General features: G+C 42.1%; 1 protein-coding gene across 2 annotated transcripts in view; it reads right to left on the bottom strand.

Annotated features, from left to right (window-relative positions):
• The window catches only part of ANKRD16 (ankyrin repeat domain 16), a 92,379-nt gene that overhangs the window by 15,734 nt on the left and 60,741 nt on the right, over positions 1-15,904 (bottom strand). For both annotated transcript variants that reach the window (XM_072147453.1, XM_072147452.1), the window contains 5 exons: positions 14,694-14,914; positions 6,492-6,534; positions 1,998-2,106; positions 707-868; positions 507-585 (listed from right to left, as the gene is read on the bottom strand). In XM_072147453.1, the coding sequence (XP_072003554.1) occupies positions 507-585; positions 707-868; positions 1,998-2,106; positions 6,492-6,534; positions 14,694-14,914 (614 nt within the window). The remainder of the gene's footprint in view (positions 1-506; positions 586-706; positions 869-1,997; positions 2,107-6,491; positions 6,535-14,693; positions 14,915-15,904) is intronic.

Here is a 15,904-nt window from a genome sequence, read left to right as displayed (position 1 = left end):
AAAAATGGAATATGTAAAATGCCAACAGTCCTATAATTTGCAATAGTATCCCAATACAATGTCTGGAAGTGCAAAATGAGGTGAGCCATGATTTGGGCCAGCCCTCAATGCTCTTGCAGACTTATTTGAATATCCAAAAAACCAAAAACATTACCCAAAAATGTTTTTGGTTCATGAGGCATTCCCGGCATATTAGAATCCTTTGTGATTACCCAAGTCATCTCAAGAAGGTAAAATTGGTTATTTAAACCCAGATATATTCTGCTAGGTGAGAAACATTTTTTTATTCATCATAAACATCACACCCCCAATTGCACAAGGTTTACAAGTCTTGTGCAAGCCAATTGCACATGGTTTGACTTGTATTCACCTAACATAAAACTAGAAACAAATGCAATGGGAGGCAATACAGCTAGCTTATATTGGAACATTGAAGAGTCAAGTATGCCCTGTAAATTTTGCTTAACATTCAAGATTTGGATAATAGGTAGTCATTCACATTTTACCTGATCTTCCTTTTGAATCTTGGCAGTTTAGATCAGCACCTAGGGACAGCAGAATTGACAGAGAACCAAGGTGCCCTTCCTATTTAAGAAAACACAAGAAGTAAGAAATAGTAGCCATCAATAATTGTCAAGTGTTATCCAACAAAAGCTTTTACTCCTAAATGTTTGCAAAATGCTAGCAATGTTGTTTAGACACTGACCTTGGCAGCATAGTGCAGTGGGCTCAGGTGCATAGAAGTTGCTGTTTCATTCACGTTCACACCAAGATAAGACACCAGATATTGAAGCGATTTGTCCTGACCTGTAACTGCTGCCCGATGCAATGCGTGTGCTCCCATTTTATCCACAGCTGTATAGCACACCTAGTATGAGGAAGGAAATTCAGTAGTTTGCATATATCTCTTTTTATAAGGAAGTAAAAGGTGGTTATGAAGACTTTCATATGATATCATTTTATTACAAAAACAAAACTTGTATAGGCACTTTTTATATTTTCTTTAGCACAGCTTCAGTGACCTATGTGTGTGTACCACTAGTGACATTTATCCCCTAAAAGCACAAGCGCTTTCAACTGCTCTCCATTCAGTTATAGGTATTAGACCTCAGGTGATTACAAGAACCATGGCCCATCATGTCCCCTAAAATGCCCCATACGAATATAACACTGGTTGGTTTATCATATCGTGCCAGGGTTTCAGGCATGTGTATTCGGTTTGGGCACTTTAGGGAACTTACTCACTACTCACCATCCTTGTGATCAGGACAAATTCAACTGCTACAACCTCCAGAACACAGACTCAAAAATTCCAAGAAGGGCATAGAGCACGTAGGGGAGCTCATAAGCCCTCAGAAAGGGTTTTGCTTCTAATGACACGTACAGGCAGTCCCCTACTTAAGAACACTCGACTTACATACGACCCCTAGTTACAAACGGACCTCTGGATATTGGTAATTTATTGTACTTTAGTCCTAGGCTACAATAATCAGCTGTAACAGTTATCAAATGTGTCTGTAATGAAGCTTTATTGTTAATCTTGATTCTTATGACAACCCAACATTTTTAAAATCCAATTGTCACAGAGATCGAAAAAGATCTGGCTGGGGTTACAATGATAAAATATACAGTTCCGACTTACATACAAATTCAACTTAAGAACAAACCTACAGACCCTATCTTGTATGTAACCCGGGGACTGCCTGTATTCTCTATCCAAAGAACAGGGGATACGTGTCACTATTGGCACACATCTTTACTGCCTACACAATCAGTGTGAAAAAAACTCAATAGACTCAACATTTACCTTTCCATGGTGAATAAACACCACTCATGCAGTGTCCTCCCTCTAATCTTGTAAAATGTGAAATATATTATACTCTTTTAATTTATGTGGATTATCTTGATTTAGCAAAACATTTTAATAAACTGAAAGATCTGATTGTAAACAACCATCCTGATAGCATTATTATATCTGTGTGAACCATTCTACATACCTTCTTCTTTTCTACCAGTAGTTCAGCAATTTGTAGGTGCCCATTCTGCACTGCATCCATGAATGGAGTTACTGCACAGCTGTCCTTACAGTCTGCCTCATAGTCAAACCTTGGAAAAAAATAGTTTTCATGCTTAAAGTAAACCACTTAACTACATTATTTTAAAGTAATAAGTGTACAAAAACAATATATAATATTATAGTATAATCTGTTTCTCTTATAGTTATGGCTGTGAATGAAATCCCTGGGGTTCCAAAAACAGCAGTCTGATAGGCGGACTCTATTTAGGACAGGACTGTATGACACAAAAACCATAGACATGGTTAGTGAATTAATGGTTTATTAAGCTTGTTGCATTGTTTTGGATAGCACACATTAAAACCTCTATTTAACAGGTATATCACACTGGAGAAGAATATATTTTTTAAGCAGTCCGTTGTTCCTCTACAGCAGCCATCTTGGAGCAACAGAACCAAAAAGCGTCCATTTTAAGTATTAGGAGGTCATGCCGGGGGTCAAGCACTGTCCAGCTAAGGTCATGATTCAAACTTCATTTTTATGTAACTTGTTTGCTCGCCTGCCAGCTAATTCCCTTGACATTTAAAGAGGACCTGTCACCCGGGGAAAACACCCCCAACAAATGAGTTCCCCCTCATCTTATCCCCAGCCCCTTTATATTTATTGAATTTTTATTTAGATTTGTAATTTATATTTAGTTTAAAACAATCCGACCTCTTATCAAATAAGAGGTCGGATCGTTGTATAAGTTCCCTAGCAGTCGGCCGTATTTATGGGGGGGGGGGGCGGCCGACACACCCCCTCCACGCCCTGTCACTCAGGGACCTGTAAGACTCGCCAGCAGCAGCGCATGTATTGCGCAATGGTCTTATCTTCACACCACAACATCTGTTCATATCCCCCGACCATTGTCTGAAGCTGTGTTTATGGCCGCTTCACTTATTACATTACTATTATTATATCAATGGAAGTCTCTGGAAGATTCCTCCCAAATGACTGTAATGTGGATTCCATCAGAATATTCCAATATAACTCTCTCTCCTACACCAGGCTCTAGCCCCCTGTATAGTGCCAGCTTCTAGCCCCCTGTATAGTGCCAGCCTCTAGCCCCCTGTATAGTGCCAGCCTCTAGCCCCCTGTATAGTGCCAGCCTCTAGCCCCCTGTATAGTGCCAGCCTCTAGCCGCCTGTATAATGTAAGTCACTAGACCCCTGTAATATGGAAGCCTCTAGCCTCTGTAATATGCCAGCCACATCTATCCTGTATAATGCCAGCCACTAGGCCCCTGTAAAATTCCAACCTGTAGCTGTCTGTAAAATGCCAGCCACTAGCCCCCTGTAGTATGGAAGCCACTAGCCCCCTGTAATATGCAAGCAACATGCCCCCTGTATTATGCCAGCCCCATGCCCCCCGCTGTAATAGGCAGCCTTCGAATAATAGCCTCAACCTGCCATGCACAGTTGCTAATTGTGGGCTAGACACTGAGGCACCGGGAGCTATGCAAACTTGTGTACCATACATAGCTCACATGGCATTGAAAAGTACTTTAAAATACATCTTTTTTATGCAAAATCTTTTTTTTTTTTTTTCCAATACAAAAACTCTTTGACAGTTTATGTACTGGGTCTCCTGGTAACAGGTTCCCTATAACTTTAACTTCAATTGTTTAAAACAAACAAAGACAAAAAGTTTTTCCCCAACAAAAATTACCAAACCAAATCAAGGTTAAATGTCTATACATATGGGACTCGCTGTAGACCACAATCTTCACAGAAATAACATGGTACAATTAAATTGGTATTCTCACAAAGACATGATTCTTAAATATACTAAGAATAACAAAAATAACAAATTCTCTAATTCACTGTTATTAACAAAAATACAGCATTTCACAGATATAATTCCTACTTGTCTCGATCAGTCCTGGTGTACACAATTTTGGTTACCCAGGGATCTGACCCTACAGTATAGCAGAAGTCTTGGGTCAGGCAGAACACACTTTATTGCAGTATATGGCATTTTTACACAGTACTCGTTACAATAAGCCACTGGCTCACTGTGACGAAACTACAGATGCCATGCAGCCTCAAGTCTGACGAAGACTCAAGACTGTAATGGCAATTGGTTAGACCTCCCTGATGACGTCCCGGGGAGCGACGATCAGAACAAAGATGAAGGCTCCAACACACCGCTGTCTTTTAAATGCTGCCAGCGCCATCGGAAGGGTTAATACCAGAGATCAGTGCTAGCACCGATTGCACGTATTAGCAGTGGTTGTTTGCTGCAATATGCAGCTATGTATGAAGTGGGCTCATCCTGTGAACCCTCTTCATGCAGCGTCCGTACCCAAGCGCTGTACATGTAAGGACATTTAAGAGTGTGAAAGGGTTAAGTAATGCATCCATTAGGATCATGCAGTAGTCCCGCAGAATCAGATGGGGTCCCCTGAATGTGCAGATGCCAGCCTAAACTCCACTGTCATTTCCATAGTCTCCACATACAGTGGAATATGATAGTTTAGGAAGGCTGGCACTCTGGCCTCTGCATAGCAGTCACCAGTATACCAAGAACCCTGTGTTTTGCACTACAGCCTCCCTACCCATGATCACAGGTTTCGGTGGTAGACCGACTGTAAATTTTTCTGTTTGCATATTGGTGCTCAGATTTCTTCTACGGGATGAAACGCAAAAGGGCAAGCCTATCAGAGCAAATGCCAGAGCACTACCTTTCTAAGGGCAGGAATTCATACTGAAGATTAGGGCAAGTTTCGAGTGACTACTAGGAACACCTCGGCTTACGGCGATACCAGCTGATTCTATAGGACTCACACATCCTAATGAATGCATCACTTGGGTAAGGCCATTCCAATTTAGCTCTAAAAAGAAGCCATGTTCTCCAGCACTTCCATAGAAGAAGCATGTTAAAAATGTAGTGTACATCCACATGCAAAAAGACAGACAGATCTACACGTTTCAAACCATTACATGTGGCTCTTAATCAGGATCTAAAAATCTGAACTAGCACACAAGCTAAAAATGCTGCAAATACCTGGGAACAAGTCATATGATATCACATTGTTCCTCCTAACAATTACCTGTTGTTGAATGCTCTGCTAGGCACCTACTCAAATAGTTTTTCTCTACCATAGTTTTGCTGTGGCCTTTTAACTTTTAACAACAAAACAAATAGAAAAAGTCTTTTTCAGCTCAGCAGACTTTTGGGCTGTCGATTGAAGATCACGCCCACAGAGTGTAGAGGTCGGGCCGCTACGAGACAATGATGCAAAATTTTTTTTTTACCTTAAATCTTAACTTTACCCGTCAATACAACATCACAACCATTTATTTTCTTGACATAACGTTGACTGGCCATATTTCTTCCCATTCGGTGTCTGCATGTCTTTTTAGAAAGTCTACCTCAGGAAACACCACCCTCCATGCAGAGTCCTGCCATCCCAAACACATTACCAGAAATTTACCGGTAGGCGAATATATCAGGGCACGCCGCTCCTGTTCCACACGTGACAAGTACATTACATAAACCAAAATATTGGTCAACCGTTTTAAGAACAGAGGTTATAACATACATACCTTAGAACTAGCTAAACACATGGTAGCTGCCAAACCGCAGTCCACCGCCAACACAAAAATAGTATTTAGCACTACATACAGTGAGGATTTTTCCATGGTAATAAGCATCAGTCAAAAATTTGCCAATATTATACCAGGATCCAATTGTGAAACAAATATTATCAAATGGAGTACAATATGTTTCAAAACAAGCCACTACAATCGGCAACATTGTATCACCTAATATGTACTCCAGTACAAATAACACCAACACATCCTCCAAATAACACCAACACATCCGCCTGGTTATCAATATCTATATCCATTTTTTTGTTTTTGCATAACTTTTCCGTGTTTTCTATCCTCCACGTTACTCACTTCCTGACCACTTCCTCTGTGGGTGTTCCCTTACAAGTTTAAATGCTCTCTGTTGCTATACATACACACGCCAATATGACTAAGGATTAACTTGAGAAACGCATCATGGCTTTCTCTGCCTCCATGTGCACATGGCTTTTTAATCGTTTGATTAAAAGTTAGTTTTTTGCTGGAGTTCCCAATTTTTCTTGCCTATAGGCTTTTTAACCTTGGTTTACTATTCACTTTTTTTTGCACATGGGTCCACTCAAACAAAATTTCTGTATTACGGTCTGTCCTGCTGATTAGAATATCCCATGTCAATATGCATTTATAAACATAATAAAGGTTTGTATGCATGTCCTGACATGCAGTGTATAACATACCAATGTGAGAAGCAAAACAAAATAGAGTTGGCAGTGTAGCAATTTATTTTAAATACATCCTAATATAATTTTTTTTTGTCTTTCATGTCATAACAATAGACAAGTAAAATTGGGGTCAATGATTAAAAAATACATAATCTGTAATATATAAAGTGAAATTTTACCTTTCTAGGAGAATCTGTACCACATCAAAACACCCATGAAATGCTAATAGAAAAAATACAAAAACAAAAGTTACGATGTATATATTTTATTGTATTAAAAAAAATAAAAGTAGCTGTCTCATGGATCTAATATTAAACAGGTTTTCCATTTCAAATGGGGCTGGACGGGTTATTAAGATAAAAAAGGGTACTTAAAGGGGTATTCCCACAAAAACAAGTTTCTTATTCACATTACACAATTACACATTAAACAAATAACACATTCTCTAATTCAGCTATTAACAAAAATACAGCATGTCACAGATTTACCATATATACTCGAGTATAAGCCTAGTTTTTCAGCACAAAAAATGTGCTGAAACCCCAAACTCGGCTTATACTCAAGTAAAAAAAAAAAAAACTCACCTTTCTGGCTTCCCCCGCTGCTGGCTATATACTGGGGGAGGGGGCTGGCTATGTACTGGGGGATATGGGCTGGCAGGCTATATACTGGGGGGCAGGTGCTGGTTATATACTATGGGTCAGGGTCCAGCAGGCTATATAATGGGGAGGCTGTGACCAATGCATTTCCCACCCTCGGTTTATACTCGAGTCAATAGGTTTTCTCAGGTTTTTGTGGTAAAATTAGGGGCCTCGGCTTATACTTGGGCCGGCTTATACTTGAGTATTTACGGTAATTCCAGACTGTCTCTATCGTTCCTGATGTACACAATTTCTTATGTTAAGTGCTGGTCGTCCAGGAGGGTCAGGAAACAAAAAGAGCAAGATTTCTGGTTTCACCAACCTAAATATCCCTTCTGGGCAAGCCCCTGCCCACCCTCCATAACTCCACCCTATGAGAGCCCTCAGGAAAGACCTCAGTGTGTGTAGATAGAGAATCTCACACCTGGTTCATGGTGGCTTCTTACTTTTGCTATCATAATGACCAAATGACCACAGTACACATTGACATCTCACCACTCCATCAGTGACTGCGGTCAGTGTCCAGTTAGGAACAATGTTCCCCTGTAACATTATGCCTGTAATAGTAGAGCTGAGAGTGTCATTGCGTGTTATAAAATAATAATAATAATTCTTTATTTATATAGTGCCTACAGATTACGCAGCGCTGCACAGAGCCTGAAAAATTGGTCCCTGCCCACATGGGGCTCACAATTTAATCTACCTACCAGTATGTTTTTGGAGTGTGGGAGGAAACCCACACAAACACGGAGAGAACATACAAACTCTTTGCAGATATTATATCTCATGTATCTCTTCATCTCTCATCTGTGATCTGACTCTCTCATCCATCTCTCTTTCTAGGTGTCAGATACTAGTACAATGTTCAGAAGCTAAATGAAAGTGTAGATAAACTATGCACCCTGATAATCTAACCATATAGTCAGCAAACAGCATCTCACAGAACTAGAGGCATCATAATGGGGAACATTTACTAAGGGTCCAAATCAGGTTTTGCTGCCGGGTTTCCCGAATTTTTCCGATTTGCGCCGAATTGTCCCGGGATTTTGGCGCATGCTATCAGATTGTGGCGCATCGGCGCCGGCATGCATGCAGCGGAAATCGGGGGGGGGGGGGGGGGTTGGATGTGTGACGGATTCGGAAAAACTGCTGTATTTTTTAAAAATGTGCTTGACACGCGCTTACATGCACCCAGGATAGGTTGGTGAACTCCAGCAAACCTCGGCGGACTTCGGCGCAGCAGCGACACCTGGTGGACATCTGGCGCACGACCTTAGTGAGTCGTCGGAAGACCCAAATTCTCAACGGAGAACGTGCCGCTGGATCGCGACAGGACCGGGTAAATAATGACCCACATTGTGTCTGCTTAGAGTCCATGCCCACACACTGGAATTTTACACTCGCCACCCTAGAGAGTGATCTGAGCTAAAATAGTAAAAAATCAGAGTAAAGTTAGGGGATAAAATTATCGTTGTGTTAAAATTAATAGGGGGTTGAAATTTAAAAATTTTCTTTCATAGGCAAACCCCTTTAAAAGGTTTTCCAGCCATATAAAAATTGGGGTCAGTTGCTGCAAATGGGATTGCAATAATAAGAATTTATCCTCAATTCACCAATCCCTTGAATCAGTCCTATTGCCATCAGTGCTATTGCTCTACCCCCAATCATATCCTGACAGAACAGATAATGGCAGGTAAAGCTTGTTAGCTAATTACTGGCTAAAGTGGGTCATCAGTGATGCCATTTAATTTTGAGAGGGGCCACTTAATGTGCATCAAGAGGAACCGGAAACAAGAAACTTGCTGTTGCGGTTCTGAGCCCACTGGAATGGATGTGACAGGAGATTAGTGATTCTTTAAGTCTTTATGAACCCTTTTAAAAATAAAAGTTTAACTGCCCGTCAATTCCACACTTTGGCCACGGAAACAAGTGTATTAAATTTATTATGCTGATGTGTGCTTTCACAGTCCTGACACAATGGGGGTCATTTACTAAGGGCCCGATTCGCGGTTTCCCGACGTGTTACCCGAATATTTCCGATTTGCGACGATTTCCCCTGAATTGCCCTGGGATTTTGGCGCACGCGATCGGATTTTGGCGCATCGGCGCTGGCATGCACGCAACGGAAATCGGGGGTCGTGGCCGAACGAAAACCCAGACGGACTCGGAACGCTACATTTAAAAAAAAAAAATTGTTGCTCGGCACGCGCTTACCTTCACTCAGCCCGGCTCGGTGTACTCCAGTGCGTTCCGATGCTCTTCAGCGCAGCAGCGCCACCTGGTGGACGTCGGAGGAACTACCTTAATGAATCCCGGCCGGACCCGAATCCACCGCAGAGAACGCGCCGCTGGATCGCGAATGGGCCAGGTAAGTAAATCTGCCCCAATGGGGTCAACAAGAGAAAATCCTCCATACATCACCATTCCCTATTTTGAAAAAAAAGCCACTAAATCAACCCCCCCCCATCATATTTGGTATTGTTGTGTCCGTAAAAATCTGTACAATAAATAATGATCATAATTGGACCCGCTTGGCGAACGCTGTTAAAAAAAACCAAAAAAACTTTTTTATCAATTCCCTTTACAAAAAATGTTTGAAAAAGTGATCCAAAAAAGTTACAAACATCATAATGGTACCACTGAAAAGAACAATTTGTCACGCAAAAAATAAACCCAAAAGCAGCTCTGTCAACCAAAACATACTAAAGTTTTGCCCTGAAATATGGCGATCCCAAAACAATTGCAACTGTTTTCTATTCTGGTTTACCTTCTGTAAAATTGGACAAATGTAAATAAAATTATTTGAATGAGACTACACCATAATCATAGTGAAAATATATTGGGGCAGATTTACTTACCCGGTCCATTCGCGATCCAGCGGCGCGTTCTCTGCACTGGATTCGGGTCCGACCAGGATTTAATAAGGTAGTTCCTCCGCCGTCCACCAGGTGGCGCTGCTGCGCTGAAAAGCATCTGAACGCACTGGAGTTCACCGGCTCGGGCTGAGTGAAGGTAAGCGCGGCCCGAGCGACACATTTTCTGTTCTTAAATGCGGCGGTTTTTCCGTATACGTCAGGTTTTCGTTCGGCCACACCCCCCGATTTCCGTCATGCGCATGCCGGCGCCCATGCGCCACAATCCGATCGCGTGCACCAAAATCCCGGGGCAATTCAGGTACAATCGGCGCAAATCGGAAATATTCGGGTAACACGTCGGGAAAACGCGAATCGGGCCCTTAGTAAATGACCCCCATTATTTTTATACAACAATGTACTGCCTCCCCAGAAATGCTAAAAATCGGAAAGAATTGACGATTTCAGTTTTCTCCACACACAACTTAATAAAAATCTCATCAATAAGCTAAAGACCAACTAAAATAAAGGTTTTTTTTAAGTGCATCTAATTTTGCTAAAATATTTTCAGAAATTTGACATGTGTCACTATAAGTCAGGGGTAGGGAACCTATGGCTCGGGAGCCAGATCTGGCTCTTGGCTGCATCTGGCTCTCAGACAGATCTTTAATATATAGTGATGGCTGCTGTGTGTCTTAGACTGATCACAGGACACAGGCAGCGATGTTACCGTTGCCTAAGTCTTTTGACCAACCCAGGCGCCATTGCCACCATTGTCTAAGCCTCGGTCAAAAAGAAGAGCGTGGGATTGATGAGGAGCTGGCTGCAGGGAGCGCAGGTAGGTAAATATTCTTTTTTTTTTTTTTGCTGTGACTACCTATCTTCTGGGAAGAATGTGCTGTGGCTACCTCTATACTGGGGGTGCATGTGAGGGTTTCCCATCTACTTGGGGGCGTCTGCTGTGGCTACCTATCTACTGGAAGGCATGTACTGGGACTACCTATCTACTGGAAGGCATGTACTGGGGCTACCAATATACTGGAAGGCATGTACTGGGGCTACCTATATACTGGAAGGCATGTGCTGGGGCTACCTATATACTGGAAGGCATGTGCTGGGGCTACCTATATACTGGAAGGCATGTGCTGGGGCTACCTATATACTGGAAGGCATGTGCTGGGGCTACCTATCTACTGGAAGGCATGTGCTGGGGCTACCTATCTACTGGGGGGCGTGTGCTGGGGCTACCTATCTACTGGAAGCATTTGCTGGGGCTAGCTATCTACCGGGAGGCGCGTGCTTGGGATAGCTATCTACTGGGAGGCGCGTGCTTGGGCTAACTATCTACTGGGAGGCGTGTGCTGTGGCTACCTATCTACTGGGAGGCATGAGCTGGGGATACCTATTTACTGGGAGGCGTAAGCTGTGGCTACCTAACTACTGGGAGGTGTGCACTGGGGTTAGCTATCTACTGGGAGGCGCGTGCTTCGGCTAACTATCTACTGGGAGGCGTGTACTGGGGCTACCTATCTACTGGGAGGTTTGTGCTGGGGCTATCTATCTACTGGGAGGTGTGTGCTGGGGCTACCTATCTACTGGGAGGCATGTGCATATCGTACGGCTCTTACGGAATAACATTTCAAAATATGTGGCGTTCATGGCTATCTCAGCCACAAAGGTTCCTGACCCCTGTTTTAAGGCATTCTTTCCAAATGCCATCATCGCAGCCGGGTAGGTTAGTGAACTACAGAATCTATTAATCGAAGATCCATACTTTCCTCATATTGGGATCAATGCCAGGTTTTTCCACCTTAAATTATTTCATCAATATCACTCAAAAAATGTATGCTCCTTTTTTCTACAGCCTCTCATTTAGGAACAACAAGATCTTGGAACTTAAAGAGGACCTTTCACTGCCTCATTTATAAGGAGATTAGCATACCATTTTGTAGGGGCTGCTATACAGATTCACAGATTCGCACAGCGCAAACGCTACTTAAGTGCAAACACGACACAAACAATAAATAAGCATAAACGCAACACAAACAACTTGTATGCGTAATCGTGACACAAATGGCACCCTACGGAGTGAGGGAGCTGGAACATCGATGGACAGCAGAGTACCTCCCGGGAGGGGGCGTTGGAAGGGGAGTACACTTTTTTTTTTTTTAATAGACTCAAGTATAAGCCGAGTTAGGGTTTTTCAGCACGAGTATATACTGCAAGTAAATTTTTGTTATTCTTGTACACAGGGGGCAGTATTATAGTAGTTTTAGTCATGTATATAGGGGACAGTATTATAATAGTTCTATTCTTGTACATAGGGGGCAGTATTATAGTAAATCTATTGTACACATGGGGCAATATTATAGTAGTTATATTCTTATAAATAGGAGCAGTGTTATAGTAGCTATATTCTTGTATATAGGGGGCAGTATTATAGTAGTTCTATTCTTGTACACAGGGACAGTATTATAGTATTATATTATTGTACATAACATAATATATTTACTTAAGGGCAGTATTATAGTAGTTATATTCTTGCACAAAGAAGCAGTATTTTAGTAGTTATATTCTTTCTACATAGGGGCAGTATTATAGTAGTTATATTCTTGTACATAGGGGGCAGTTTTATAGTATTATATTATTGTACATAGGCAGTATCAAGTTGTGTTCTATTAAAAAAGTAGCTTTATTCCTGTACAGGCAGTCTCTTTCTCCTCACTGTACATGTTGATTTAGACCATCTATCAACAGTTTGTGTGAAATTTAGTAAGTCCATCCATATCACATGGTCACGCCTACTTGTTTTTACCCCGCCCCGAGAATGGGGTCACTTTTACAGGTTTTTCCAGGGCCACTTTAAATTCCCAGTCCGCCCCCTGCCAACCATGTTGATTATTGGCACATATGGGGTATTGCCATACCCGGGATAAACCGCATAACTTTTGATGTGTTTTTCCCCATGGCATGAGTTGGGATAAAAACATTTGGCACTAAAATGGTGTATTTGAGAAATAAAATGCAATTTTTACTCTGCACGATTCACTTTGTATTGTATTCGAGTTAAAATGCTCATGCAACCCTAGATAAATTCTTTGAGGGGTGCCCTTTCCAAAATGGGGCCACTTCACGGTGGTTTCTATTGTACTGGCACCACAGGAAGAGACACTGGTCAGATTTAATAAAGAAGGGCTGAGCCTTACATTCAAGCTGGCTGTATCCTAATGGAGTTAAGAGTGGATATCTCTGGCTCTGAAGCATCCATACACAATCCCTATATCATATTAAAGATGAGAGTCTCTTCTTTAATATGACACAAGAATTGTGTTTCTAGGTGATAAAAGATATAGCCGTTTAAAGTTGACCACTGTCATGACATTTATAAATGTCCTTTCTGCAAGGGCGATAAGCAAATAGGAAGTATATAGCTGTATGGCACTTATGAAGGGGTTAGTTTAAACGAGACTGAGCTAAGCACAGGCCATGAGTATAAGCCAACCCGAGTATAAGCCGAGGATGGGAAATGCATTGGTCACAGCCTCCCAGTATATAGTCTGCCAGCCCCCTGTAGCATATATCCTGCCCAGCCCCTGTAGTATACAACCTGCCCAGCCCCTGTAGTATACAACCTGCCCAGCCCCTGTAGTAGAGAAGGACCGTGAGGTGGCACCGAGCATCAGAGACAGAAGAGGACCTACGGGTGACGTCAGAAAGGTGAGTTTTGACGTTATTTTTAGTTGACTCGTGTATAAGCCGAGTTAGGGTTTTTGAGCATAAATTTTGTGCTGAAAAACTAGGCTTATACCCAAGTATATATGGTAGGTATTGTTGGAATTGTTATCAAAGGCTCTCTCCAGCTGTGCTAAAACTATTACAGTAAGTTTTCCAGGACCAAAAAAAACCCAGCTATGTGGCTGTTATGTGCGTACTTACAACTGCCGTCCCTCCCGGTGTCCCGCAGCCCAGTCTCTCCGAGGGGTGCCACTGTTTGTTTACAGGGGTAAAGGAGCTGCATTTAGACCAGCTTCTGGCTGGCCAAGGATAGGGTCCCAGCAATGTGTCAGGCGGTGGTCCGAGTGCAGCTTCTGTGCCCCTGTAAACAAACAGGGCAAGGCCCGGAGAGACTGCAATGCAGGACACCAGATGTAAGTACATGTTTATTTTTTTTTAAGCAGTCCCTTTCTGGCCACATCGTTTGTTTTTTTAGGTCTCCGATAAACCCTTTAAAGCCTAGTGCTGCTTGTATGATTGTACAGAGATATAATATAACCACGTGTGAGAGCCTTTACAGTTAGAGGTCTTATTCTTTGTAATATTTATTTACTACCGTATATACTCGTTTATAAGCCGAGTTTTTCAGCACAAAAAATGTGCTGAAAAACCTGACCTCGGCTTATACATGAGTCAATTTTAAAAAAAAAATGTAATACTCACTCTCCGGAGCCCGGATCCCCGGCGGCGGCTCCCGATCGCAAACCCGACGTGAGGCACATTAAAAAAATAAACTTAATACTCACCTTCCGGCGATACGCTGCCGGAGATCGGGAGTCGCCGCCGAGAATCGGGGGTGAGTATCGCCGGAAGGTGAGTATTAAGTTTATTTTTTTAATATGCTTAACATACAGGGGGCAGGCTGGCTGTATACATAAGGGGACAGGCTGGCTGTATACATAAGGGGGCTGGCTGGCTGTATACCCCTTGGGGCTGGCTGTATACCACATGGGGCTGGCTGTATACTGTACCTGTACCCTTCGCTTATACTCGAGTCAATAGGCTTTCCCAGTTTTTGGTGGTAAAATTATGGGTCTCGGCTTATACTCGGGTCGGCTTATACTCGAGTATATATGGTATATGTAATGTAACACACTTATATGAGAGGTGATACCTGCTGTGTGCAGAGGTGTTCTCTTTATCTTGCTCTCAGTCCTCCAAATCTCAGGGAAGTTATCAAGCAGATAGGTGATGACAGCTGGATCCCCTTCTCTACAAGCAATATGAAAACTGTTCCATCCATCCTTATTTTTCAGCTTGGGGTCAGCTTTATGTTCAATGAGAACTCTGATAACATCTATTTTTCTTCTGGTGCAAGCCATCATAAGGGGAGTCCTGAAATAATAAAGACAATAAAGAAATAAAGGTTTCAGGAGGCTCCAGGCGACTGGGCTAGTATAAGTATATATTCTACTTCATGTCCTGCCGGGAATAGGATTGCCTATAGCCTATGGGCTTTCAGGCCTGAATGTTCACAGGCATTTCCATGCCTGCCCACCACGTCGCTGGCTGCTTGGCATGGAGATGGCGTGATGTGTGAAATATTTGCAATTACTGGCACTAGAACACAGCCGACACCCATCTCTAACTGCCGCGGTTGAACCTGACCATGGAAGCAACAGAGTTACGAGTCAGCACTGCCATCTTGGATGGCGGATTGGTACTCCCTGGGATGTCATCGGAGGACACCAATCGGCTGCCATGGCAGCCTACATTGTCATAGATAGTCGTTGTCCTGCCATGGATGGTGATCTCTAGATAGATTACCACTAAAAATTACTATTTACTGCAATACAGAAATATTGCAGTATATAGTATGAGTGGTTAGACCCTCCATGGTTATAGTACCCTGGGAGGTATGAAATAACTGTAAAAAAAAAAATTCAATTATTAAAATTGTTATATAAATATACAGCAAAAATCATAAACATGTTAGGTATCGCCACATCCCAAAATTCCAAATGTCTGAATTGACACTTTTTTGCCATTTTTTCATCCATAAAAATTTGAATAATAAAAAAAAAAGATCAAACGGTCATGTTAGAAGGCGCATTTCGGCTATTTGGGCGCCATTTCCCGTCTCGGAGGTCACCACCGGTTATAGCCGTTTTTATATTTTGATAGATTGGGTATTTTGGGACACGGCGATACCTAATGTGTTTGTGATTTTTACTGTTTATTATATCTTATATCAGTTATTAACCCTAGATGGTCAGATCGTTCCCATCATATACTTCAATACAACTGTATTGCAGTATATGGAGTTGTTGCAGGTCATTCATTACAATGAACCACTGGCTCATTGTAATGAATACGCAGAATCCA

Source organism: Engystomops pustulosus, chromosome 4, assembly GCF_040894005.1.
Source record: "Engystomops pustulosus chromosome 4, aEngPut4.maternal, whole genome shotgun sequence".
In the NCBI taxonomy this organism is placed as follows: Eukaryota; Metazoa; Chordata; class Amphibia; order Anura; family Leptodactylidae; genus Engystomops; species Engystomops pustulosus.
Note: the sequence above shows the minus strand (reverse complement) of the source record. Positions and strands in the feature narration are given on the sequence as shown.